The 25,133-nt window shown below is 39.9% G+C and overlaps 2 protein-coding genes across 2 annotated transcripts in view; both read right to left on the minus strand.

Moving 5' to 3' along the window:
- Positions 1-838: 838 nt before the first annotated feature.
- On the minus strand, positions 839-6,594 carry LOC103704865 (probable choline kinase 2). The gene is made up of 8 exons (XM_026803953.2): positions 6,489-6,594; positions 5,822-6,360; positions 4,766-4,887; positions 4,484-4,679; positions 2,552-2,669; positions 2,411-2,458; positions 1,312-1,412; positions 839-1,205 (listed from the first exon to the last, which is right to left on the minus strand). The coding sequence occupies exons 2-8, from the start codon at positions 6,179-6,181 to the stop codon at positions 1,107-1,109; spliced, it is 1,044 nt and encodes a 347-aa protein (XP_026659754.2). The 5' UTR covers positions 6,182-6,360; positions 6,489-6,594; the 3' UTR covers positions 839-1,106.
- Positions 6,595-10,460: 3,866 nt separating this feature from the next.
- The window catches only part of LOC103704848, a 38,294-nt gene continuing 23,621 nt past the window's right edge, over positions 10,461-25,133 (minus strand). The window contains exons 15-26 of the mRNA XM_008788325.4: positions 23,399-23,959; positions 23,237-23,296; positions 22,779-23,101; positions 21,027-21,459; positions 20,405-20,872; positions 17,568-17,684; positions 17,344-17,465; positions 16,507-17,260; positions 16,081-16,335; positions 15,815-15,997; positions 12,492-12,830; positions 10,461-11,701 (exon numbers count right to left, since the gene is read on the minus strand). Coding sequence (XP_008786547.2) covers positions 10,949-11,701; positions 12,492-12,830; positions 15,815-15,997; positions 16,081-16,335; positions 16,507-17,260; positions 17,344-17,465; positions 17,568-17,684; positions 20,405-20,872; positions 21,027-21,459; positions 22,779-23,101; positions 23,237-23,296; positions 23,399-23,959 — 4,368 coding nt within the window. The 3' untranslated portion in view covers positions 10,461-10,948. The remainder of the gene's footprint in view (positions 11,702-12,491; positions 12,831-15,814; positions 15,998-16,080; positions 16,336-16,506; positions 17,261-17,343; positions 17,466-17,567; positions 17,685-20,404; positions 20,873-21,026; positions 21,460-22,778; positions 23,102-23,236; positions 23,297-23,398; positions 23,960-25,133) is intronic.

Consider the following 25,133-nt stretch of genomic DNA (forward strand, 5'->3'; position numbering starts at 1 on the left):
AGAGCTGAGCTACTTTCGTCAGTTCTTCGCCATCTTGCTGGCCACTTTGAAATTTTACCATTTATCTTTGTCATTTATATTCCAAAATTTTCACGACATTTCCTACTATCATGTTCTAGTAGTGGAAGTTATTTTCGCCACTTTTATGTCTGCCTTAAAAATTTTCATGACACTTCTAATTATCATGTTTCAGTATTGGAAGCATGACTTTTATCAAAGAGTCATAATAGACTGGTGCCCCAACCAGGTCAAGCTCTCGTACAAGATCAAGTTCTAATGGGAAGACCTGAAATCAGTTGGGGTACAGGCGGCCGGAGGTACCGCACACGACACATCAGAATAGTGTTAAATAACAACCATAACAGCGGCAGCTGACACCTCTCTTCCTTCATATAGCTGAATTGTGTGGAAACATTGTTATATAATACAAATATTCATTGCATGATCATATCTAGATGTTAAATCGCACATAACAATGTTATTAATCCCATGTGCATGGCGTCATTGTTCATTCCTGGATATATGGAGCTAAGTGCTGCTTTGATGGGAATAAACCCAACCACCAGGCATATGAAACCATTTTGCAGGCCCATTGCAGGCACCAGAAAACATTTTAACCAATGTTCTCAGGCAAAAGCAGTTAATTGCAAATAGCAAGGACATAAAACCCGGAGCCACGGCCTCGCTGAGTTTTGTCATCCAAATGATATATTAACTTGACATTTGCCTCACTGTCATATGAGACAAACCAAAACTATTAGGCATTCCAAGCTCTTCAAATATCAGCCCATGAAATCTTCACATTCATTAAAGCATATGAACTAAATATTGCATAAACTAACAAACGTCAAAAGATTACAAAGTGCATTCATTAAGGCATATTTCTTATATTACATGAACGATAACAACCAGCATGAATTTTTCTCATATTAAAAGTAATTCTGGAGCCCCCCCCCCAAATAAACACCAGGACTGCCTTCAGTTTATCAAAAATAGCTGCACTATTTTACAACATTCACGTTATCTAATTTCAGCGTTAAAGAACCCATGTGAACATATTTACAGCGGATTCTAGAATTGAATATAAGGCGCAGAAAACAATCGATTCACCCAGTTCCCAATGCAGCAGGCTTCCTCAACCAGTACTGCTGAAACCGCTGTCTCGCATACTCCATATAATCGAATTCAATATCATTCACATGTTCCTGCAGACAAATGGACAAATGAACTGAAAAAGTTGACACCAATTGCCACGAACACGAGTAGTAATAGGAGCCCAACTGAAAAAGAAGACAGACACAAGTGACTTACTGATATTATTCCCCATAGGCCCCAAATAACGTGACTTGCGAGAGCATACTTCTCAATAAGTTGCAGTAAATTGTCAACTTCCACCTGATTGGGTGTTTCACCTATAGGTAAAAGAATAGAGCCAAAGAAAATTTTAACAGGGTGAAGGAAGGATTTGTTTCTTTTGGCAGGGACAAATAAACTAGAAGAAAGGAGGAAAAGAAGAAATAAAATTGAAAACCGATTGTGACAAAAGTAGGATAATTGATTCGCTCAGCTATTTCAACCGGAAAAAAAAAAAAAAAAAACACCAGACAGGACAAACATCAAAATTCACCCTATTAAATTTGAGGCTTATAATGTCACCGCATCCATTTTGCTAGCAATATACCATGTTATTAACATCTAGTGGATCTGAGAACATGTTTTCCAGTCCATCAGGGGGCTTAAAAAAGCAGCTTGCCTGCAAAATCTTGTTACAGTCACGTGATCCTGATGATATATTAAATAAACAAACATGCATCCATATTTTGAAAATGACCCAACCCAACATTGCAAATTAAAAGATGATTAAATCACTTCCAAGACATGAAGAGTTTCTTCTTATTCTTTCTAATTGGAAGACTTGATTTAAATTCACCTTGACCCTGTCAAACTATTGGTCCGGTCCAGCATATCTCATTGATTGCACAATCCTATGCTGACCACATAATGTGATAAACTCCAGACAGTCATCATGCTTACTGCTTCCTACTTGATATACGATGGCAAACCTCAACACACCAGTCTACCATGTTAAGCGAGCAATAATTCGGGGACACATGAATGCATTTAAAATGGCCACAAATTTATATCTTCCTAACTCATCTCAATGCAAGATCATCGTTTTGTTCTGTAATTCAACTTTCATAATGTGAAAAGATTTAGAATCTGCGGAAATTTAAACTTATCGATTCTAATATCATTTACACATTTACCCGCTGCATCTGTTGATGCATGTATGGAATGCTTAAGACTGCTTAAGATTGTGACAGGTTATTTCAATCTGTTGCTGAGGTACAGCTTAAACCAAAAAGATCAGTTTTCATCACGTGTTTTACGCAGCCTGTAAACAGATTACCTGAGGAACTCAGATATGTCTGCACAAATCTCTTGCGCTCGTCATAACCTGTTGCCAAAAAGATTAGAACCAGAGAGTAAAAACCAGTTTGAGTATATAAATTTCAAAGTGATCGCAAATTGAATACCAAGAAATATGAACCTGGGTATTTGTTGAAATCCAAAATGTGAGGGGTCTCTGTATGGTAATCGGAAGCCATCTCACAAAAGTGATTGGCAAGATCATATGCAATGGGGTTGAAACTTGCATACTCGTAGTCCTAGAAATTATAAAACAAAAGAATGATGAGAGGTGGATAGCATGGACATCTTACAAAATTTCATAGGTGTCTGCTTTTGGTCTGCTGTTGAGAGGTCAAGAAAAAAATTTATATCAGAGTGCTGGATATGCAAGAAATTGGCTCTGATTATATCATTGAGGCATCAAGAAGAAAGGTTCCAATCTATCAACAAATTATGTAACAACAGATAAGCAAACACAAGAGTAAGGATGAAGCTACAATTGCTAGAGTAGCACAAATAATCAGTTAACAAGCCAAACTTTTCATATCCTTCCACAAGCAGCCACAAGCAAATCTTGGGCGCTAGAAACTTCTACTTGGGGTGGCATACCTGCTTTAGAAACTCGTCCTTGCACCAGCTTCTTAAGTTTGTATAACTTGAGAGACTTATTTCCGCTTACGCACACCCCATCCCACTTCTAGCAACTAAGAGCCAGACTACTCATGGATTTCCTCACCATAAATAAATAAGCAATCACTAGAAGAAACGCCCTCCCCCCCAACACAGAGAGAGGGGGGAAGGGTGGCACATAAAAGAGTACTAAAACTTTCACTCATTCATATTCTCGCACAATATACATGCAGGACAGAACCAATATATTGCCTATGCAGATAATTATTCCCATAAAGAATGATGATTAGCAAAGTAAATTTTCACATCTCAGACAACACATAATACAAGACAGCCCAATTATATGCATACATATGGACATGCACACAAATTTACTCATACACTGTTGAGATAATGTGATTCAAATAGGATTTCTCAAGAGAACAAACTTGGCCCTTATCACAAGACAAACTTCTGACCAACTAAGGATCGATGTAATTAACATGCGCATCTTACTGAGCTGTTAACTGTACCATCCTCTACAAAGCAAACTGTCTTTGATTTTTATAATCACTTTGAACTTCTTAACTTATACTGCGAAATGAAATATACTAAAATCCTAAAATCTAAATGTCGCTTGGTCTGCATCACTGCATCACTCTCCTATAATTGGTAGGGGAAGAAGAACAAATAGAAAAGGATAGAAAAATGGATCTGACTCATCATTGGCAGTGTATTGCTTAGTTTGGGAGTGTATACCACAAAAGTAGGACCAACACCCACCATGCTTTTCATGGCTTAAAACCCTCATAGCTACCATTCGAACTTCATGACCAACTGTCATAACAATTCATCTATATGAGATGGAATTCTCCCTGGAAAACACAACTTGGTGTGAAACCAAATTTAGAGATAGTACTCCACTTAGCTAATCGCAGAGAAATACTGGACCAAGAAAACCCAATGTCCTGCATGTAGATTGATCTAACTAAGCGCAATTCTAAAAGTATCAATTTTTTCACTTAATTAGTAGTAAAAAAAAATGAATAAGGATTAAGATAAAAGACGAACGGGAAACTAGTTATATTGTATCTCAGAGATAATAAATTCCACTTTTCTTTGGAAGTTCTTTCTGTTACAAGTTTTTCTGAGACCATCAGCAACACTTGCACACTTGGAGAAAATATGCTGTGAATAGCAAGAAACTAACCATTCAACTATGACTATAACACTCCTCCATCTCACTGAGCAGAAACAGCAGTTTGAAAAGTTCATGTAGCCCTTTGCACTTTTTCATTTCTTGTGATTTGGCTGGATGTACTCACGTTAGAGTAATTTAAATTGCCGTTTTTACCCCCCCCCCCCCCTCCCCCCCCCAAAAAAAAAGAAAAAAAAAGTTTATGTTTTAAGCAATTGGCTAGAAGAGCCGGTATACTAGTATGTAATAGAGAAAGGAACTTACTATTATAGTTACTTGTCGGGTCTCCTCATCAATCATGATATTCCCATACTGGAGATCATTATGACAGAATCCTATTCTCTGATCTTTCTCAGACAATAAATTTTCTAAAGTAGTTATCTCCTCCTCTAGGGTATCCAAGCGAAATTCTTTAGCTTCATCAGCAGAAGACAAATCTTGAGCTGTTTTAAGCCAGTTTCTGAGATAGAGAGAGATAATATAAGCTATTGATCACATGACCATGCAAAGTTTAATCCTAAAGTTTGATGAGTAATTAAAACATACCTCAGTCTTTCCCATAAAAATACATTCCTTGGACCAGGCATGTCAAGATCATGAAACTCCCTTAATTTTGATGCTATAAGAGCTGATATTTCTGGATCCCGCAGATCAGCTGCAGAGAGTGTCTGGAATAGCAAAAGCAACATGACTATTTAGAATATTGATAGACAAATTGTGAAATAGCACAATCCAAATAAAAGGCATATGGAGGCATGGTGCTATATGAAACCAGATTTACAATTCGGTGCAAGGGATACTCTGCAAGTAAGTCCAGGTATTTTGCTACCTTACCAACTTAGATACTGCAGGATGTCATAATCCCCATCCTTTTTAAAGTAAGCACCATTTTACTCTTTAGAAAAGAAAGCACTAAAGCTGAGATTAATCCTACAAACCCTGAGATTATCTATCCAACAATATTCGAATGCACCTTATACCCAGTTTCTTCATATATTGAAGGTATATTCCATCCTTAGAAGTAAATTTACCAGACTTTCTCTCGAGTCATAGCTATAAACAAAGTTTTCTGATTGTTTGGTACCATGCTTGCTACCATATATCCACAGAGTTTCGCATATGCCCAGGTCCTAAGACTATTCAGTGTAAAATATTCGCACTAATAGCATCAGGGACAGCATAAAGAATAAAGAGCTTCTTGACCCCATAAGCACCGGAAGTATCGACCTTTTCGACTGAATAGTAAGTGAATAAAATACTCCTCAAATAAGAGTTCAAAATAGACAATGTTAATGACAGCACATTGAACTTAATAGTGAAAATAATAAACATCAAAAGATCCAGCTTGAAAAAAAAAAAGAAAAGAAAGAAGAAAGAAAGAAAATATGTTCAAACAAAACCCTGCCCAGAAAATTCCAGCTTGAAACTATCGATGTCTTCAAAACGACAATTGCAATAATAAAATCAAATGATCAGTTAAAGCAACCCATATCCAACAGAGCAATCAAAGAACTCGGCATGCACCTACAGATGAAAAGATTAACCAAACAAAAGAAGTGGAAAACATTTTTTTCCCCTTCTTTTTAGCGAAGTTAGGCATACCCTGGCGTTGATGAATTGCTCGATCCGGCCATTGGGAAACCGCCCGAGAAGCCGCGGGCCCTGCCCGTGCCTCGACATGCACTCGAACGTCCGGATCTCGTCCTCTCGGTCGAAGAAGACATCCACCCCCTCGCCGTAGATCCGGACCAAAACCTTTCGAGAGACCCCGTCCTTCCTCTCTGTGGGCCAGTTGATTTGGTAGACCTCGTTGGTCATCGCCCCCTTGAGATGCACCACCTCCAACGCCTTGGAGTCGACCACGTCGCTCCATTCCGTCGCCAAGTTGTCAAGAATCCGCCGCGCCTCCTTCGGGATCCTCTCCACGGCGTCGGTAGTGCTGCCCATCTCGACCGCCACCATTTTTCTCGTACCAGAACAGCTTGAAAGAAACGAGAAAACAATGGGAAAAAAAATAGAGAGGGGGATGGAGGAAGGGTGGACGAAAAAATCAAACGGAGGAAAGATTCAACCACGAAGAAACGTAAAGAGAGATAGAACCCGAGCGCGATTTTCTTCTTTGCTTCCGTGGAAGCCTAACCCTAAAAATAGAGAGGGGGATGGAGGAAGGGTGGACGAGAGAGCCTAATAAATAGATGCCGATGGAAATGGCGTCAAAAACAAAAATAGAAGAAAAAAGTTTTGCCCAAAAAAGGGAAGCGGGAGTTACCACAGGACGGACGTGCTGGATTGGGACACGTGTTGGGTCGAGGCGGCTCTGGGCCATCGGAGACGTGGACCTGGGAGGCTTGCGGCGAGCATCGGCGGGTTCGTCGCTGCTCCACTTTCTAATTCTAATTGGGATCGCAAGAGCGGCGGGAGCAAGCTTTTCTTCTAGGCCGCAGAACATGGGGCCTCTCAGGTGCTGGCACGTGTCCTTTCGGATGTGGGCCCCGTGCATCCGTGTACCGCTGACATTGCACCCATTCCAGCGGCAGCACACGTGCCACCAGAATAAGTCGGATCGTCGTTAGTTTTTTTTCCCCCTCTGGCATGTAAATATATGGTAAAGCCCAGCTTCAACTAGTTGTGCAGTGCGTTATCTAGAAATAAAATCAGGTATTTCACATCCTCCTTTTAGAATTCAGTGTATACATAGTGTTTGGAGAAAAATGGATCACCCCACAAATACAATTAAAGCATCCAAATCCGACAGCAGGCCGAGCTCATGCAGGTAGAACAGAGCTCATGCAGACCGAGCTGAGCTCATTCAGGTCGAGCCCAGCAGGCTGAGCTCAGAAGACCGAGCCGAGCTTAAAAGACCGAGCTCATGCAGGCCGAGCTCAGAAAGCTGAGCTCGTGCAGACCGAGCTCATGCAGTCCGAGCCGAGCTCATGCAGGCTGAGCTTAGAAGGCTGCCGAGCACAGAAGGCCGAGCTGACCTCAGAAGGCCGACCTCGTCGTCCATATGCTGCAGCCATGCCCTGCAGCAGCCTCACCATACCATACTTTACTTGCCGACCACGCCACGACATATCAACCATGGATCATACCCTGCTACGACTGTCAACGCCTCACCATTCCCAAGAATGGACTGCACTGCGCGCCACAAGCAAGCTCTGGCTGCGCGCCATCTCCTCCCATGATGGGAACGGACCATCCACGGCAACTCATTACTTCACACGCCCACGTCCAATCGTAACGATAACCCTTTAATTCGCCCAGTCACATCACATGTAACTCTGCCACTCCTCCTATAAAGGGGGAGCTTCTTCCTCTAAAAGAGGGCTTCTTCCTCCCAAGGGAGGGCTTCGGACTTCTACATACAGTCTCTCTCCTTCTCCAAAATTAAGCCTCCCTTTGACTTAAGCATCGAAGGGCCGGCGCTGGAAATCCCAGCCACCGACTTTTTGCAGGTCCTCCGAAGAACGCCGCCCGCCGATAGACCGCCACCAGCCAACTCTTGCCGGAGCTCCTTCTTCTCAGCCGACGGCTGCCTTCGGGTCCAAATTCCAGCAACACATAGGTAGGTATATATATACATATATATACATATATATATACATATATAGATATATACATATATATATACATATATACATATATATATACATATATACATATATATACATATATACATATATATATATACATATATACATATATATATATACATATATATACATATATATACATATATATATATATATATATATATATACATATATATATATATATATACATATATATATATATATACATATATATATATATATATATATATACATATATATATATATATATATATATATATATATATATATATATATATATAATTTAGTTTGTTTTACATTCATCTCATGTACAATTGCCGGTCTAAAGATTTATCAAACTTCCTATGCAAATTGATACGCTTCAGAACGGATCGCAGCCAATATAAAGGACCGGCCAATAGATCCTTCCATGAGACTCTCAGCCTACGAATCAATGCCTGCCACGAGGCAAGTCTAAAAGTATGCAAGAATCTTTTAAATTTCAAAATTTTTTTCGGGCTGACAATAGTCTCTGGATGAGTGATTATGGTTGTACCTTGATGTGCTACAGAGTTACAGAAGATGACCCATTCAGTAGTTGCCCGTCTTCCGTGACGTGCAACTAGACAGTCAATTCAGCCAGCTAGCTCCGGCGTTCACATCATCACAACTAATGCTCGATGTTGGTCTCGTGCATCTGCTTAAAAAATTGCACCAATAGGTTTCCAGATAATATAGTCTAAATTCTATCATTTTTTATGTCTCTTTTAATAGGATTCCTCATATTTGCCGTGCTTGATGTAATGAGGACAGGATTGATGGTTCAGGTCGAACCATTTTGTTCGTTGAACTTTTGCTAAATGCAATAACTTCATCAGAATCTAGTTCTTTATCTGGCTTGTGCTGCAGGGCTCAGCAAACCAGTACAATAGGCTTCTTAGTTGGGCTATGTATGATCAATCTAGGAGACCCATATTATACCCACGGTGGTCTAATATCTGGCAATCTACTATGATTCGTACCACCACTAAAACAACCAGCATGGATATACATTACTTGTTCAATTGGCACATATATGCAATCTAGGTCTTCATGATGCCAGTACAGCAAGTTTGTCAGGAGGCTTGATCATTTTGATGATGTTGCCTCCAGGATGTAAAAATTGGGGACAATCTGGAGCTGTTGATTGTCATGTCTTTTTTTTGTACCAGAGAGGGCTTTATAAATATTAGTGTAGTTTCTGCAACTGGAGCAATTAAATCATGCTATATTTGTACATTACATGCCCATTTAGTCCTGTTGTAGAAATAAAAGGTCTCGGACTTAGTCCCACATCGGCTGAATAGCGAAAATGTCCGTGCCTTAAATGGAGGGCTCGATTATCCTTCCTTCAGGAGGCGCCTTTTAAAGGGCAAAACCGTGAGGAAGGCTTCTACCGCTTCCAAAGCGGACAATATCTTTTATGGGGACACAGTCTTCTTTCACTATTCCAATTTGGTGAGGACTAAGGTCTGAGGTCGGGATAACAATTGGCGCGCCAGGAAAGGACCTTTGACCTAGGCTCAGACCTTCCCGCTGGGAGGGCTGATGTTGTGGGAATAAAGGGTCTCGAACTTAGTCCCACATCGACCGGAAAAGTCTATGCCTTAAATGGAGGACTCGATTACCCTTCTCTCAGGAGGCGCCTTTTAAAGAGCAAAACCGTGGGAAAGGTTTCTACCTGCTTCAAAGCGGACAATACCTTCTGTGGAGAAGTAGTCTCCTTTTCTTGTCCAATTCGGTGGAGGCTAAGGTCTGAGGTTGGGGAAACCCCGACCTCAACAAGTCTATTATCCACGTTTAGTTTTGTGGCAATTGGAAGATTTATGCTATATGAGTATGCACATTGGATTTATACCAATTAAGGACACTACTATCTAATAAAGATGATTGTTCTCAGGGGGAAAAAAAAAAATTGAATGAGATAGGGAAAAAAGATTGAACCAGCTATCACGTTCGGTTACTTTGATTTCTTTGACAAGGTATCGGACCAAGAGTGTTCTGGATTGGTGTTAGTGGTTCCACTTGGGGATGTAAAATTTGATCCATCGAAACAACAGTGCAGCCGAAAGAGAATGTCTTCTTCCATAACCACATGTTCTTGATGATTAGGGTTTTCTTCCCTTTCGAGAGGACCAACTGTTTCAGTAGCAAAATTATTAGTTAATTATTTATTCAATTAGGAGAAAAACCATTGGCCATATTGTTTTCCTTTATGCCCTATGTATTCATAATTACTCTAGTCGCAATCTAGTGCAAAGCCTACATTTGCAATTGGACATTGGGATTTGGGTCCAAGATTCCCCCGAGTGAAACACAGTCTTTCTTTGCCTAGATCGGACCTGGTCCTGAAAGTCCAGTTGCAGCGCTAACGGCGGCACCATTCCTAATATTAATTAGTTAACATGCACATAGCATGCATTAATGTCGTACGACTCCAAACAACGTCAACAATAGCCTTATTTATAGCATCAGCCATCGGATTACCTTGTACAGCTAACTGATTCAGACCCAGTAACGCTTGAACAAAACGACCTGATATGCACAGAACTCCCATAAGAGTGAATGTTCTAATCATGAAATCAACCTGTCTAGCACTTTACAGCAAATAAAGTTTGATAAACACCCTCTAACAAGAAAGAACCCTACCAACGGGCACAGTAGGTTTGGATTCCTCAAGTTGCTATGGAGTAAGGCTTACAATGGTACCAGTTTTCACCTTGCACAGTTTTGCAGGTTGCTTATACATGTCTTTGTTGAATGAAGAAGATGCTTACACGTCAAAATTGAAGAGTAAATGATGCAACACTACACAAAGAATACAGCAAAACAACACTCCATCAGAGATGGGAAGCCTACCAGCAAACTACTATAAGCTACCTACGGGAAAATAAAAAAGAACTCAGGCCAAAATGAAGCTTGAAAAACCCACCTCACTCAGCCCTGTGTATCCAAAAGAATATCCGCACTCAACTGTACATAGAAGAGAACAAAAATGAGAAAAACAAACGTGCTTGGAAGAGGCTCTCAGTAAGCTGGCGCATCTGATCCACTCAGGCCTTTCCACTTTAAGCACCATTTGTACTGTCACCTCACTGGAAAAGAACTTGCAATGTGACTACACAAGCGGAAGGTATGCCCCACCATGACCCCTCCTCAAGATTAGGGGGCCTGCATTATCTGGAACCTTATCCAACACCTTCATGCATGCATCAATCACATCACCAAATCCTGTTGCAATTGTTGCCAACTGCATTCTTAGCCTCAAATCCCTTGTCCTCTTCAGTAGGATCCTGAATGACCTCCCTAAATGTTTTACCCACTCTGCAGGCAACCCTCCTGGTGAGAGCCACACAGAAAAATGTGACTGATCTCCTCTTGCTGCGACCTCAGCTCTATAATATCTTGCCAGCTCAAGAAGCATTGATGGCTGCAATGGCAGCACCGCAACAAACTCTACAACAAACTGTTCAATGAGGTCTGGTTTTAACATCAGGTTCCATAGAACTGGAGCCCACTCACCCGGGTGGTTTAGGTTGTATGCTTCTGCCACAATGAGAGCCTCCTGAAAACGGGACTGGTCAACAAGGGCCCGACGAGCATTGGTTTCTGAGAGATCAATCCATTGGAGATCAGGAATTCGAATCTGGAGGGACAGCAGGGAAGCACGGGCACAGGCACGATGAGTCTTGTGGCCAGCATCAATGGTGGAGAGAACTTCAGCAGCATCAATGAGGTGGCGCATGGCCTCAAGCAAGTCTTCATTCTGACGATCCTTATCACGACGAGAGAGCCATTGTTGCATGCATTGCACGGATCGAGACTCAAGGAGTGATGCAGTTTCATGCTTCATGTCAAAGTGGTTGTAGACCTGCATGCAAAAGACTGTCAATTTTTGCATGCAACTTTCAATGGAAAAAAAATAACTGCCAGATAGATTTGATGTCATATAACCATTAATACAGATTTAAATCCATCTTAGTGCAGTCACAGATAATTTATGTTCATAGCCTTTACATGACACATTTGCAACCCATTCGATGCATGTTTTCACAAATAGACCTCATGATGCTCATACCAACTTAGAGTATCATTATAATTTGATAAGCTGAGAGTTTTGTTTAACCATTCACAAGATGAAACTGGATATAGTGGTAAAATACTAGCTAATAAAGGATATGTAAATACCACAGATCAGGTAGAACATCATAAAAGAGGATGAAAAGAACTTGAACTAATTTTCAGGGAACAAAATACCCCTTCAGATATTCAACAGAACTCCATAACGTAAAATTCTTTCATATAGTATACCAACTTTGCTTGTATATCAAAATGTAAAGCGAAAATTAAGTTTTTTCATATTGTATCATAAGAGCTCAAATTGATGAACCGGAAAAATAGTCAAAGCAACAAGAATTTGTAGCTTCTAAATAAAAAAAAACCTGAGTAATTCAGCGACATAAAGCCTTAAATATTTAGTTCATATAAAATTTAAGTTCATGAGAAGGTAGAAATTGTTGTTCCACAAAGTGTGCATATTTCAGTCATCAAAATTTTGCGAAAGGTAGCAGCACCTCTCAAAAATCTGCTCATGGCAGCAGGATACATCAATTTAATAACTTCCTGCCTACTAAATAAAGAAAAAGAGCAATGTTACAAACCATAGCAAATGCATCAAGATCCTGTGGGTTAAAAAGCTTCAGTGATGTAAGAACAGCCATTCGGAATCCTCTGACTGCTGCAGCTGTGCCTGTGGCTATGTCAGCAGTAGAATATTTCTGAAGTAGCAGCTCCAGCTGGCCATTTTCTATGAGGATGTTAAGAATGAAGTTCAAGGCATGGAAATTGCTCACTCCAGTGATTAGGCGAGCTAAACACGAAAAATCTCCCTCTAGTACATATGATTCTACCCTGTTTGCTGCCAGTGTCACGAGCACATCAACACCATCAAGACAGGCAGAAGATTTGTAGAAATGGTGTGACAGTATGAGGAGTTCAACCTGAGACAATTCCAACTTGTCAGGCATAATTGCTAGTCAAATAAAAGCTAAGTTAGAACTTTTTACAAAAACAATTCATATCCCACAATTTAAATCACAAACTAAATTTGCACATTTCTTAGTCATGTATAGGAGGCAAGAGTTCTGATTGCTATCATAATAAACCCTACAATGTTTGGTGGCAATTCTAAGCAAATGCTTTTGGCCAAATTAAAATTTACATCTAAATTAGAAAAAACAGGAATACATTTTTTCAGTTTTTTTAAAAAATAATTTAGGTGAAAAATGGAATAAAAATTAAAAAAATAGTGATGCAGCAACTCATAACTGGGTGAACAAAATATTAGGGGCATGGCTCACAAAGCATTGCAGAACTTATCTATTCTCTAGACGTGGTGCTTGGTGAGAGCTTATCCTGTTTGCTGTGCAACCGAGCATTGTGAGGAAAAGCAATTCGAAACAAACATTATAGGACCCAGGTATCAGAGTACTCAGAAGAGAAGATGTAATATCAGAATTGGTAGCTAACAACTTATAGTATAGGGTTTATGGTAGCGCCTAAACCTTCATTTCCATCTCAGGGACATTATATGAAAGTCACTTCAATTTTCCTCCAGTGTTTCACTTTTGCTAAGCTAATTTGAATTATCATATTTAATAGAGACAAACTACAGGACTAGAAACCAGACAAATACTATCTCTCATCCATTTGATATGTTGCAAAACAAAAATGATCCCAAGCAAATCAAAGAAAGCCAAACATTCAATAGATCTTAGAAAAACTGATAAAACTAAGGATCACGTAAACATTTAAGAGAAGAACACAAAAATGGCTCAAGAACCCATTTTCTATAAAAAAAATTAACTTGTTTTTGAGACGTACTTGGCTTCATGGATATTACTCAAGTAAGCTCATACTTGGTGACAGCTATTCCTTTTGCAAGATACTGTACACTTTGGGTGAACTTAAATGCGAAAATTGCAGGTAAGGAGGAGAGTTTGATGGGGAAAATATGCACTGATGTCCGGCAACCACAAAGAGATTTTGGTCATGAATATTGGAATGAGAATAATATGTAATGAGAAAAATGAACATGGAGACGTTTCCATGATACTGTTTTTTTCAGGCAATCTTAGTTTTATATAAAATAGTTCTATTTTACTACTTATAGCTTTAACTTGCACATCTCTAACAAAAGAACCAGCCCACTACATAATGGGTCTTTCTCAGAGAATTGAACTCAGATGTTGAAAATGCATTACTGATTTGACAAACAATTGAAGAGCAAAATTCTACTTTTCAGCTTTTCTAATGGCTAGTTCCTCATCACTAAACCATGAAATAATTGTTCCTCCTCAAGTACTCTTGCAATACGAACACATGATTCAACACTAGTAATGATAGCTACTTGTGAATACAGTTAGCGCTTAGCAACATTAATGATTTTGTCCATACTGCATTCTACTGGATGGGGGGTAGAATTTGTGCTAGCAAGGGAGAAGCCTCTAAAATTTAAAGGTTAACATGTACCAATCTAGCTTCTAAAATTAATTGGTTATGGCAAGTGGGAGTTGAAAATGAAGGACTTTAGCAGGTCAGTATTCTTGAAGTATGCAGATGGCAGGTATGTGCTGGGTGTAAATGGCGTCCCTAGATATAAAAACTCATATTTGGTAGGATATTTGAAAGTTCATCAAAGGCATGCAGCCACACGGAGTCTTTAAGTCCAGTCTTGGGATGATTTCCTGGAGCTTAATGACCCCCAATGTAGAGTTGGTGGATATTTGCATTCCTGCAAAGAACAATTAAGTAATGTCTGGACAAGGAACCAAATTGAGGAGACTGAAGGTTGGATACTCTTCTTAAAACAACAGGGAAGACACATGACAAATTAGATTTTCCCAGTGAGGTCCTATGTGGTCGTATAAGACAGAGCTCCAAGGAATGCTTCAGTGCCTCTTATCTAGTTTTACTAAAACCAATTTCATTCCGGGTTTCTCCATCAAGCAAAATCTCATTACAAAAAAGCTGCAGGATGTGTATTTCTCATTGGTATGTCTTTCCATGAATAATGGATTTGGAGATGATCATCCATCCTTTCACTTATAATTAATTTTCCATACAAGTTCAATATGGGGCTTTACAAAATTGACCCATCTCTGAAACCTCAGTTGGCATCTAACCTTGCTTTAGAACTTCATAACAAGGAATCCCAGGGTGAAATCACTGGTCATACGTATCTTTGGCAATCTCAGGGGCAGACGGACTGAGAGATATAGAAGAAAAACAGAATATATGATGACAGATGTGTGCTGCATACTAGATAACAAGATACATGTTAAGATAGTTCTAAAGATAAAACTTTGTATGCAAAAAAATAAATATAAATCCTGTAAATTCTAGACAAACAAGGTACAGAATTTCTACTCAATCCAATACATGTTAGGCCCTTGATCTAGTTGATGGTGGCTACAGCAGGTGGAATTTAACTAGAAACACCCTTGTATTCATTCCTCTAACTGTTAGGTATCCAGACAAAGAAAGAAATTTTCTCAATAAGAAAATTATCTCATGGTACTCAAGTTTTCTTAGGAGCAAGAAGAAGTAATTATTTTAAATCTTAACATTTACATGTCATATGGTACAACGGAACTAGATACACAGAAGCTCTGAAATTTGTTGAGCAGTGACATGAAGATGAGGGATTTAATCTTGATAACAATAACCAAAAAAAATGCTCGTCTTTTCCCAACTCATCTACAGATGCATATATTATCTATGTTACATTATGCATTGGATTTAAATCAAAATTATCAGAAACTTCGGATTGTACCAATTAAAAGTAATTTAGCATCACAAAGAAATACCCAATAATTTCAAGTTCTTTAAAAAGCGAACAAAATGAAAACAAAACAAAGTAGAACTGCAACTAAATAGGAGGATATCTGGTTCATATGCCTCTACAAATCATAGAATGATATACCTCACAAGCATGTGGTATTTCTTGTCCAGTCATCACTAAACGCATCAGTGCATGGCCAATTTCTGGTTCAGAAGGACAGAGCTCTGCCCACTTCAAAAAGTCTGAAAACCTCCACAAAAGAGGGGCAGGGCCTTCCTCTTTTTGAGAATCCATGTATCCTCCACGATGTGCAGCTAGTAATCCCTGGGCACAAAGAATTATACAAAACAGTTGTTAGCACACAAGTAAAGCATCAGTCTCCAAAGTAAAAGAAGCAGCGAACATGCCTTCAGAAAGGATTCAGCGAGAATTCGTGCAATACTCGGTGGAGGCATGCTGTGAGTCTGCACTAAGAGCTTGGCTTCCTCAAGAGAGTCCTGTGCTTTTAGAGAGAGTAATTGTAGCAACTCAATAGGACGTTTCTCAAATGCTTCAGAAAATGGAAGACCCAAAACTTTGGCAGCTTTAACAACTGCCGTTATTCTCCTACACAGTCCACCCCCACAACCTTGACCACACTTTGTGGCTAATAACTCCAAAGCCTGTAATTTTATCACGAGCACGATCACCAAAAAAAATCATATAATTTCCTAATATACTTCTACTCATTAGATTATTGAACTTAACATATATGCAACTTCACATAAATAATGGAAACTTGACAAATCATTTCTTTAATAATGGTAAAATTATGAGCATCTATCTAATCAAACCTGAAAGGGATCAATCATATGATTGCTGATTGGTACATTGACCAATTGAATAACTGAAAGGACATCAGGATCAAGCACTGACTCACTAAGCTCTCCACTGTCATTGGAAGATGATAACACAGCAAGCTTTAAAGCAGCATCAATGAGGACAAATTCGAGTGGCACATGTTCTGGGGACAGCTTCTGTTGAAGCTGTTTAGCAGCCGTTATTTGTCCAAACTCGAGGAGAGAAAGAACTGCCCTCTCCATTTCTGCAGGCCTCACCTTTTCCTCCCATGCTGAGACAGATGCTTCTATTTTCATGCTATCCTCTTGTAACAGAAAATTTCTGAATAGATCACCATTGCTCTTGGAACTACGTGGAGAATTGGGATAATCATCAGAATCATTATCAATGTTGTCAATAACAGGCCGCCTCAATGGAAGGTATGTTTTGGCCCTTCTCCTCATCCTTGTACTATTTGCTGCCGTTGCTGAACTGTTAGATTCTGAGATTTGTGAGTACCGGTGATGTGGCTGGTTATTTTCCCTTGTTCCATTTCTATCTGCAGCTTTCATCCGCATCACATGTATATGATTATCCATTTTTGTGATGATACTTGCAGTCTGTTCTATAATGCTGGCGCTATTTCCCCCTGCCAGATTCTGGACAGAACCAGGTGATGCAAGGTCAGCCTTAAACTGAGCTTCTGATTCCACAGCTAAGAGCCATACTCTAGTCTCAATCTCCCGCAGAAGATGCAGGGGATAAACACTGTAAAAGGAATTTTAGTATTGAATTAGACTAAGAAAAACCAAATGGGTTGCTGTGCAGCAGAAGTTTAAAATGTCACTCACAGGGGGCACTGAGTCATAGTTCCACTTAACCACTGTAGAGAAAGAAGGAGCATTTCATGTAATTCTCTTGCTGGAATCTCTTTTTCAATGGTTTCAGCATGTTTGAGGAAAAATAGTCCTGCCTGCATAAAAAAATAAAATATTTACCAACGATAAGTAAGAAGCTGAAGCTAGTTTTCAGTTTAGTGTCTCCAAGCATGCTAAAGGAACAGCAATAGAATGACCTGCAAAGGGGGAAAAGAATATCTAAGGAAAAGTGTCTGACAATGACTCCATAAAGCAGCTCTCTCATCTGGGATATCCCAAAGGAACTCTTTCCACTCCACCACCATGGCTTCAGCCTGCAAAAGTTAGTAACTGGAAATGAAAAGGCAACATACCTATAATAGGATGAAAACAAGCATAGACAACCAGTGGCCAAAGGATCAGTGATAAAGTTGACATAAGAATTGATTTTCCTCACTAATAATAGCCGAGTAAATGCTACAGAATGTTTGGCTAACAGGATATTCAAAGATCAGCTATTATTAAACAAAATCATGAATGGGAGATCAGCTTTTTTAGAATGAGATCAACTAATAAATAATTTATTCTCAAGAGTTAATACTCAAGCAGATACATCAAGAGTCCTAATGTATTTATTAAATGACAGGCAGCCAAGATGTACCTGTATAAAGCACGCTTCAGATGCAGACCATCCAATGCCCAAGATGTAAAATAGCAATAGTTAATGAGAAAAAGAAAAAGATGAGGGTGAAGCTGGGCAATATGGGGTTTCGGAGGTGTCTGTCATATCTGTTGTTGACCAAGAATTATAGTCATAGCTCAGGGATTGTAAGATCATATCATCTCAAGGCTTAAGTCAGTTTACTAGCTGAAAAGAGCAACCAAAGAATATATGCGAGGGGAGGTCCAAGATGCAGGCTAATTGAGAATAAGTATAATATGAACTAGTGGGGCAGAAGAACAACAATTTCTAGGCCTTTGGGCTGCATCCAAGGCTTGAGCAGGCCTATCTTCCATTCATGTAGAAATGGAAACCACTGAAATATGTCTAAGTTTATAAAAGTCAACTCTGATGGAAGTGTTTTGGATGGTAGTAGGAGGGGTGGTGCTGTAGGTTTTGTGATCAGAGACCCGGATTCTAGAGTGGGGGCAACCGAAGGAAGCCCGATCTTCGACATCTCAGACCCTGGGATGGACTTAAGGGCAACTTGGGCTAGTTTTTGTCATGCTCGGCGTGTCCTGAGGGCCAATGCCATCCTGCTTGAGGGTGACTCTGCCACAGTGATTGGTTGAATTAAAGGATGTCCTAGAAAAGCTGGAAGACACCACCCCCTGCTTCGGAACATCTGAGGTATGGCTAGTGGTGGCATTATCTTCAGGGTGAGACACATCTACGAAGAGGCCAATGGAGCTGCGGACTAGATAACTTCCTTTGTGGCAAATCACTCTTGGGGTGGGGGTGGGGGGGGGGGGGGGGTTCTTTGGACTAGTGAGGGGGAGCTGCCTCGGGCGTTTCGTAACCTATTGTATTTTGACTTTTTTGGATGTATTCATACTAGAATTGTATGAGTCGTCCGGTGTAGCAAAAAAAATAAAATAAATAGAAAGCACATTTGTTCTTTCTTGATGCCAAGCTCGCATCATGCATCTTTGCTCCTACAATAGTAAAACTCATTATGTCGGTGGCTTTGAATATAAAGACAGATCTATGTCTCGCTTTGTCATCTTTCCACCAAATTTTCAACCTATGGATAGTTCCTAGATGCCCTCCAGAATCAAATCCGGACATCTCTCCAATGCATGCTCTGAAGAGAGAGATGCCGATCAGAACACCCAAGTGCTGTTGGAAGCAACAAAAAATTACAACATCTCTTTTACCATCAATATTCACATCCTATTGTCCATCGCAATGTGAGAGTTGCTATTTAATTATACTATGACTATGGACTAATTTATGTTCATATAAAGGTTTATTACTATGTCTTAAGATATTTGTCAAAGTAGATTCCGCTACCTTTTTGTCCCAAATTATTTGTCAAAGTAGATTCCACTAATTTCCCCATGAGGACATTGCTACATGCCATCATCTACCAAACATTGACAGTCATGCTAAATGCAATTCTCAGCCTCTATTAGACAATAGCATTGGCCTTAATCTTCCCTGCCAACTTCTTGAAGATAAAACTACCATACAACATGCTAAAGCAATTATGCCATTGAACTTCATAATTAGTGTCTATGCCAGTTCCTTTTTATTGCTAAAATAAACATTGACGGTCTGGCAGAGAGGTCCATGCAGATGAAAATTAAAAGAACAGACAGGAGAAGATTTAGAACATGAGGTCACCCAAAAACTAATGTGGTGCACACTGTTAGGTTTCATTCATATTTTAAAGAAACAAAATAGAGGTTCCTATTAAAAGGGAGAGAATTTATCATAAAGGTAATGGTAATAGGACTTCTTTAAATAAAAGGAAGCAACAAAAAAAGGCAATATTCAAACAAAAAGAAAAGTAAGAAACCAGAGCCCTGATGGTTGATCTGAACACATTATCTATATGACCAAATAGATCCCCATAATGTCCAGAAAATCTCAACAGGCAACTAACATTTTATATGACTAAAATATGAAAAATACTCAAGCCACAGAACAGTGTCAACTACTTACTCAGCCATAACACCCAAAAATCTCTAAATATAAGCGACTTAAAACAAGGAATTGAATACCAGCATATGGACCTCGCCAATCACCAGCCGGTACGGTATGTACTCAACATGGGGGCAGTACAGGGTCGCTCTGCCTTGGTAGAAATGGAGCAAAAAAAATATATATCAAAAAAATACCAAGTAGTGCAGGGTTGATGCAGCATGATTGGGGCAATACACCTAAATATGGCATGGTATGGAGCAGTTCGGGCCTGATTCACTAAAATCAGGGTGTGGCAAGGTCCCCCGTACTAGTCCTCGGTTGGCACAAGTGATTTCCAATCCTTGACTTAAAATCCAACAACTTTCACAATAATTAAACCTATTCAAAGAATACAAAACAGAATACCTGTGCTTCAGTAACATGGTGAACTGCAGACTTCCAAGATGCACCACTTGATTCCAGCTGCCTTGCCCAATTACGAGCTTGTTCCCAATGCCCATTCTTCTCGAGTGCTGTCAAAAGAGAAGCATCATCCAGAGTTTCATTCCCTAAATATACATCATCATCTTTGTGTAGAGAAGGTTCAGCTAGATTGATTTTCCAATATAGTCGCCGGAAATATGTTGAAGCAGATCCCCCATCTGCAAAATCAGCTGCTGCGAGAAGCTGCAGCAAGCACCTTTTCTCATATGCTGATGGACATGTCGACAGCATAGCGTCTGCAGCTTTTACAGCAGTGGAGCTTATCCATGCTGTTTTAAGTAGCCCATCTCTTGCTGAGTTTATTTGACCAAGAAATGGTTCTTCCTTTATTCTAGCTGAAAATGATGCAAGGTGGGCAGAAGCCTCCGGCAGTCGCATTTGAGAAAATGCCTAAAATTAGCATTATGAAGGAGTGAAAGTTTTAAATTAGTCAAAATAAAGGTCAATGTAGGTCATTACAATGACAAGAGGTACCATGCTAGAAGACAAAATATTAACTCATTTAACTGTATCCATTAATCAAGATTTAAGAATGCCTACATACCTGAAGAAAACGTATAAAAGGGAGAAGAGAGCATGATGGCAGAAACATCTCAAAAGCCCTAAGCAGAGGAAGAAATAGATGCTGTTCACAAAGCACCGCTACCATATTTGACAGAGATGCAAGACCTTCATCAAGATCATTGGAACTTTTTGGTTGTTCCATGACCATCCTCTTGCTTTCCTCCTCGCTGACAATTTCCTGAGCAATAGAAGCTATGGTAGAGGTTGATGTGCTAGGAACATTGAAAGAGGAACCCATCGTGGAGTTTCCTGAAGTGGGTACCATAAGACGCCTTCGCTTTGAATTCCTCCGATTATAACGAAATGCAAGCATTCTGCTTCCAATTGGTAATGTATTTGTGACCTCAACAGCAGCTCCAACACTGTTTGCAATCTTAGAAGATATATCATCCACCTTGATAGATGATGTCTCCCTGAACCAGAGCAAACAATGAGCATTCAATAAAGCAACATTACAGAATACAAGAATGGCATGTCTACAAGAATACAGGAAAAGCTACATGCAAGGTTCAAAGCAACGACCTACACCAGCTAATACAAGGCGCACCCTACTGATCCAATACAGCACAAGTATAGTACAGGGGCTCAGTACACTCACCGACATATGGTATGGGTGCGACGCCAACTGTAGTAGTGTACCATGCAGGGTAAGTTGAACCATGCTGAACCAGCCGGTTCGGGCGTACCAAACCAAAACAGCTGATTATTAGGATGGTTTAGCCAATCAAAACAAGATTTATAGAAACCCTCGATGGCCCTGTTAAAAGCCCTCGGTCCCCATCTTGATTTATAATGCCAAGTGCCAACGCCTTGTTTGAAGCCCTCAATCCATATCGACAATGACGTCCCGACTAGGTCTCCCTCCCATTCTCCCTCTCTTAGTCTCTGTCACTAGATGCGGAGCTCCCGAAGCTCCCAATTGATGGCTCAAAGCTCTCGAAGCTCTTGCTTCCCCTCTCTCGCCTCGGACTCTCTCTCTCTCTCTCTCTGGTGACTTCAAAAGCCTCAGCCCCTCTCAACCCCCTCCCTCTTTTTGGTTCTAGTACACCACGGTTCGGTACAAAATGTACTGGAACCAGGATCTGTTGTGCTGGTACCAGGCACTGTACCGATTGCCCAGCGGCCTGAGTCGGTACGGGCATGCGCCGTGCCAAGCCTATACCGACACAGGAGACCGTGAGAGAGAGAAAAAGAGAGAGTGAGCGGAGGAGAGAGAGGGAGGGAGGCCGACGCTAGTGCAAGTGGAGGAGGCCGCGGCCAGATCCCTGTTTCTTCTCTCCCTCCCTCTCCCGCCCTCCCCCACTCGCGCTCTCTTTTCTTCTCTTTCCTTCTCCTCCTCCGGCGATGGCGTTTTGGTTTCTTTGTCGGAACCGTTCCGGTAAGCTGCCGGTATGGTTCGGGATGATTCTGCCAACCTTGACTGGTACGATACCATATTGGTTCGCTGGTCGGCACAACTCTCAATACTGATTTAGCAAACCCTAGTACCATGTGCTGGTAGGGGGTGTGTTATGCTTACCGATAACGAACCAATATGTGATCTAATACCGAGACACAGAACATGAGCTATGTGATTATAGGTAAAGGGAAAAAAGGCACCACAATGAACAAACTTTATGATACCGGTAACATCAACGAGGGGACACTACATTTGGTCCAAGTGTACAAGAATCAGATGTATGCAACCTAACATGAGAACAACTATTAAGCCGATTTGATGAGATATTGTTACCTTGCTGCTGTAATCTCAAGCCAAACTGTTAAGCATGCAAGCGGAGAAACATCTGGAAAGCATGAAGCAATCATTGCCAACAGAGACCAGCGTAAGTCTTTTGCTTTTCTTAGAAGGGCCTCTCCAGGATTTTTTTGCTTCTCACACTCTGCAAGAATCCCAAAAAGTTCCAAAGTTGTGCTACTATCAGTATCAAAAGAAATTTCACTGCTTCCTGAAGATGATGTGTTTGTCAAAGAGCTAGTTTTCTTTCTTGACTGCATGCTTCTCAAAACAGTTAATATGTGGGTCTTGAGTCGTGGATCACTGAACTCCTTGGCTGCCTGAAAAGTCCAAATTAATAAAATCAGAAGAGACATGCATTAAATCAGAAAGTAGGGCTACTTATTGGAGAAGAGTTTAGATTAACTTGATTGTAATCAGAGTTGACCATTTTTCCTAAAAGAAATCAAACCTACCACTTGGATGATAACATCAACCGGAAAGCCGCCCATCTGAGCTTCTGTTAGGAACCCAACCTACCAAAAGCATATGTGATCATTATCATTCTAGATTAGATATTTGCTGTTGCCAGATCAACAGTCAAAAAAAAAAGCAATGGAAAAGATGAATAGGAGTACCCAATCATTGTCGTTTGCAAGTAAAGCAAGATATTTTGTGCTTAAGGGAAGATGATGCATCTGACAGAATGCCGTGACTAGGTTCCAGCATCGACTTGCATCTTTTTGCCGAGATCGGAATTCAGACCCATCACCAATTCCACTTAGAAGCCAAGTGCCAGAAGTCTCGCTTTCATCTATTGGTGGCAAACTAGCTTTTTCCAGATGGTGTAAGACACTCATGAGAGGCTGTGATGGTTTATCTTTCGAAACTTCAGATGGACCATCTTTTTTCTCTAAAATGTTAAGATGATCATGGTGAATATAATCATCTGCTAATGCTCGAGCAAGAGAAGCAGTAAGATCGCCTTCATGGGATACTGCATGAAGTACAGAACCCCGTGGGGAAACATGCTCATAATGTACATTATGCTCAGCTGAGTTATAATAAGCAGAAATGCGCCGTAGTGCAGCAATATCCACACGAAGTATGCTGGCAGATAGACCACAAAGCTCCAAAAAGAACGCACATGAAGCAACCAGTACAGAATCTTCAAAGTGCATAATAGCTAGTGGCACGACCTAATATTGAAGAACGCACAAAGCATTCATTAGGAAATATAAATACAGAAAATGATTGCATTAGAAATTCAGCAATAAATTTAACCACTGCGTAGCAATAATACGTCAAAAGTTCAAACAAATCCATGATACCTGTTCATAAGAAATTTAAGATCCAATCATTTTTGTTCTGTTTTATATCATAAAACAGTGTGAGCATATTCAATTTGTACAGAAAAAATGAATAACATTTTTATCTTTGTAAGTGAAAATATGAATACTTAATCCTTGTGTTCATAATAGTTGACAACCAACATTGTTAGGATTGGTTTTGAGTCAAATTGTAGAGGGAGAAGATTTGGTGCAGATTCGATCTAATTGCATGTCAACTCACATTTCGTAAGTTTCCTTCCATTTGCTTTCATAAATTTTAGAAGTACATCAATACTTCTAAAAATTGGAAAAATAAGTAAATTGTATATCAGATGAATAAAAAATACAAAACCATCACAAATAAACATGTGAAATCTAGCTTCCACTACAACAAGCTCATATTTAATATGTCTAGCGAGATAAAATCATGTCTGATTGTTCAATACTCTCGCACGCACGCATAAACACATATATACAGGTATACACATCTGAACCCACCATATAACTCCAATGCTATCCTAGGTTACCCTAAAAAAATTACAAAGACAGACCAATACTTCATTCATCAAATATCAACAATATTTCCATCATCAAAAACGGATTTGTAAGTAAACTGCCTCCTTTGCATTTTCTTCTAAAGAATGAACCAAAGCCCCACCCCCCACCCCACCCCCCAAACTCAATTTTGCAATGACTTATATGACATCATTGGAACTTGGAAGTGATTTCTAATGCTACTATGGACACAGTATGTCAGGATTTTGAGTATGTTCATCAAACAACAAAATCAGCAGTCCAAGTCTCCAACCACACAATAATGCTTACAAGGTAGAATATTATAGGGAAGTTCAAATTTTGACAAAATATTTGCAAGAAAATAAAAATTTTCCCCTTGCCTTTGGCTCCTTGAATTCTAAATCTCTTTTTCTTTACCCTTAGATTTTTTTTGAGACAAAGGGAGAGAAGACCCACCTGCACTGCAATTATCTAGGCCCAAATACTTAGGGATGCAACCATCCAAGACCTGAATCCAAAAACTCTA

The sequence above is a fragment of the Phoenix dactylifera genome, chromosome 9 (genome assembly GCF_009389715.1).
Source record: "Phoenix dactylifera cultivar Barhee BC4 chromosome 9, palm_55x_up_171113_PBpolish2nd_filt_p, whole genome shotgun sequence".
NCBI lineage: Eukaryota > Viridiplantae > Streptophyta > Magnoliopsida > Arecales > Arecaceae > Phoenix > Phoenix dactylifera.

What these genes read in the sequence shown, in the direction of transcription:
- LOC103704865 (XM_026803953.2), bottom strand. Translation starts at nt 6,181, where the DNA reads ATGGTGGCGGTCGAGATGGGCAGCACTACCGACGCCGTGGAGAGGATC. An exon ending in TTTTTATGGGAAAGACTGAG is followed by an intron (nt 4,680 to 4,765) that starts GTATGTTTTAAT and finishes TCTCTATCTCAG; the next exon opens with AAACTGGCTTAAAACAGCTC. An exon ending in GGATTTCAACAAATACCCAG is followed by an intron (nt 2,459 to 2,551) that starts GTTCATATTTCT and finishes TTTTGGCAACAG; the next exon opens with GTTATGACGAGCGCAAGAGA.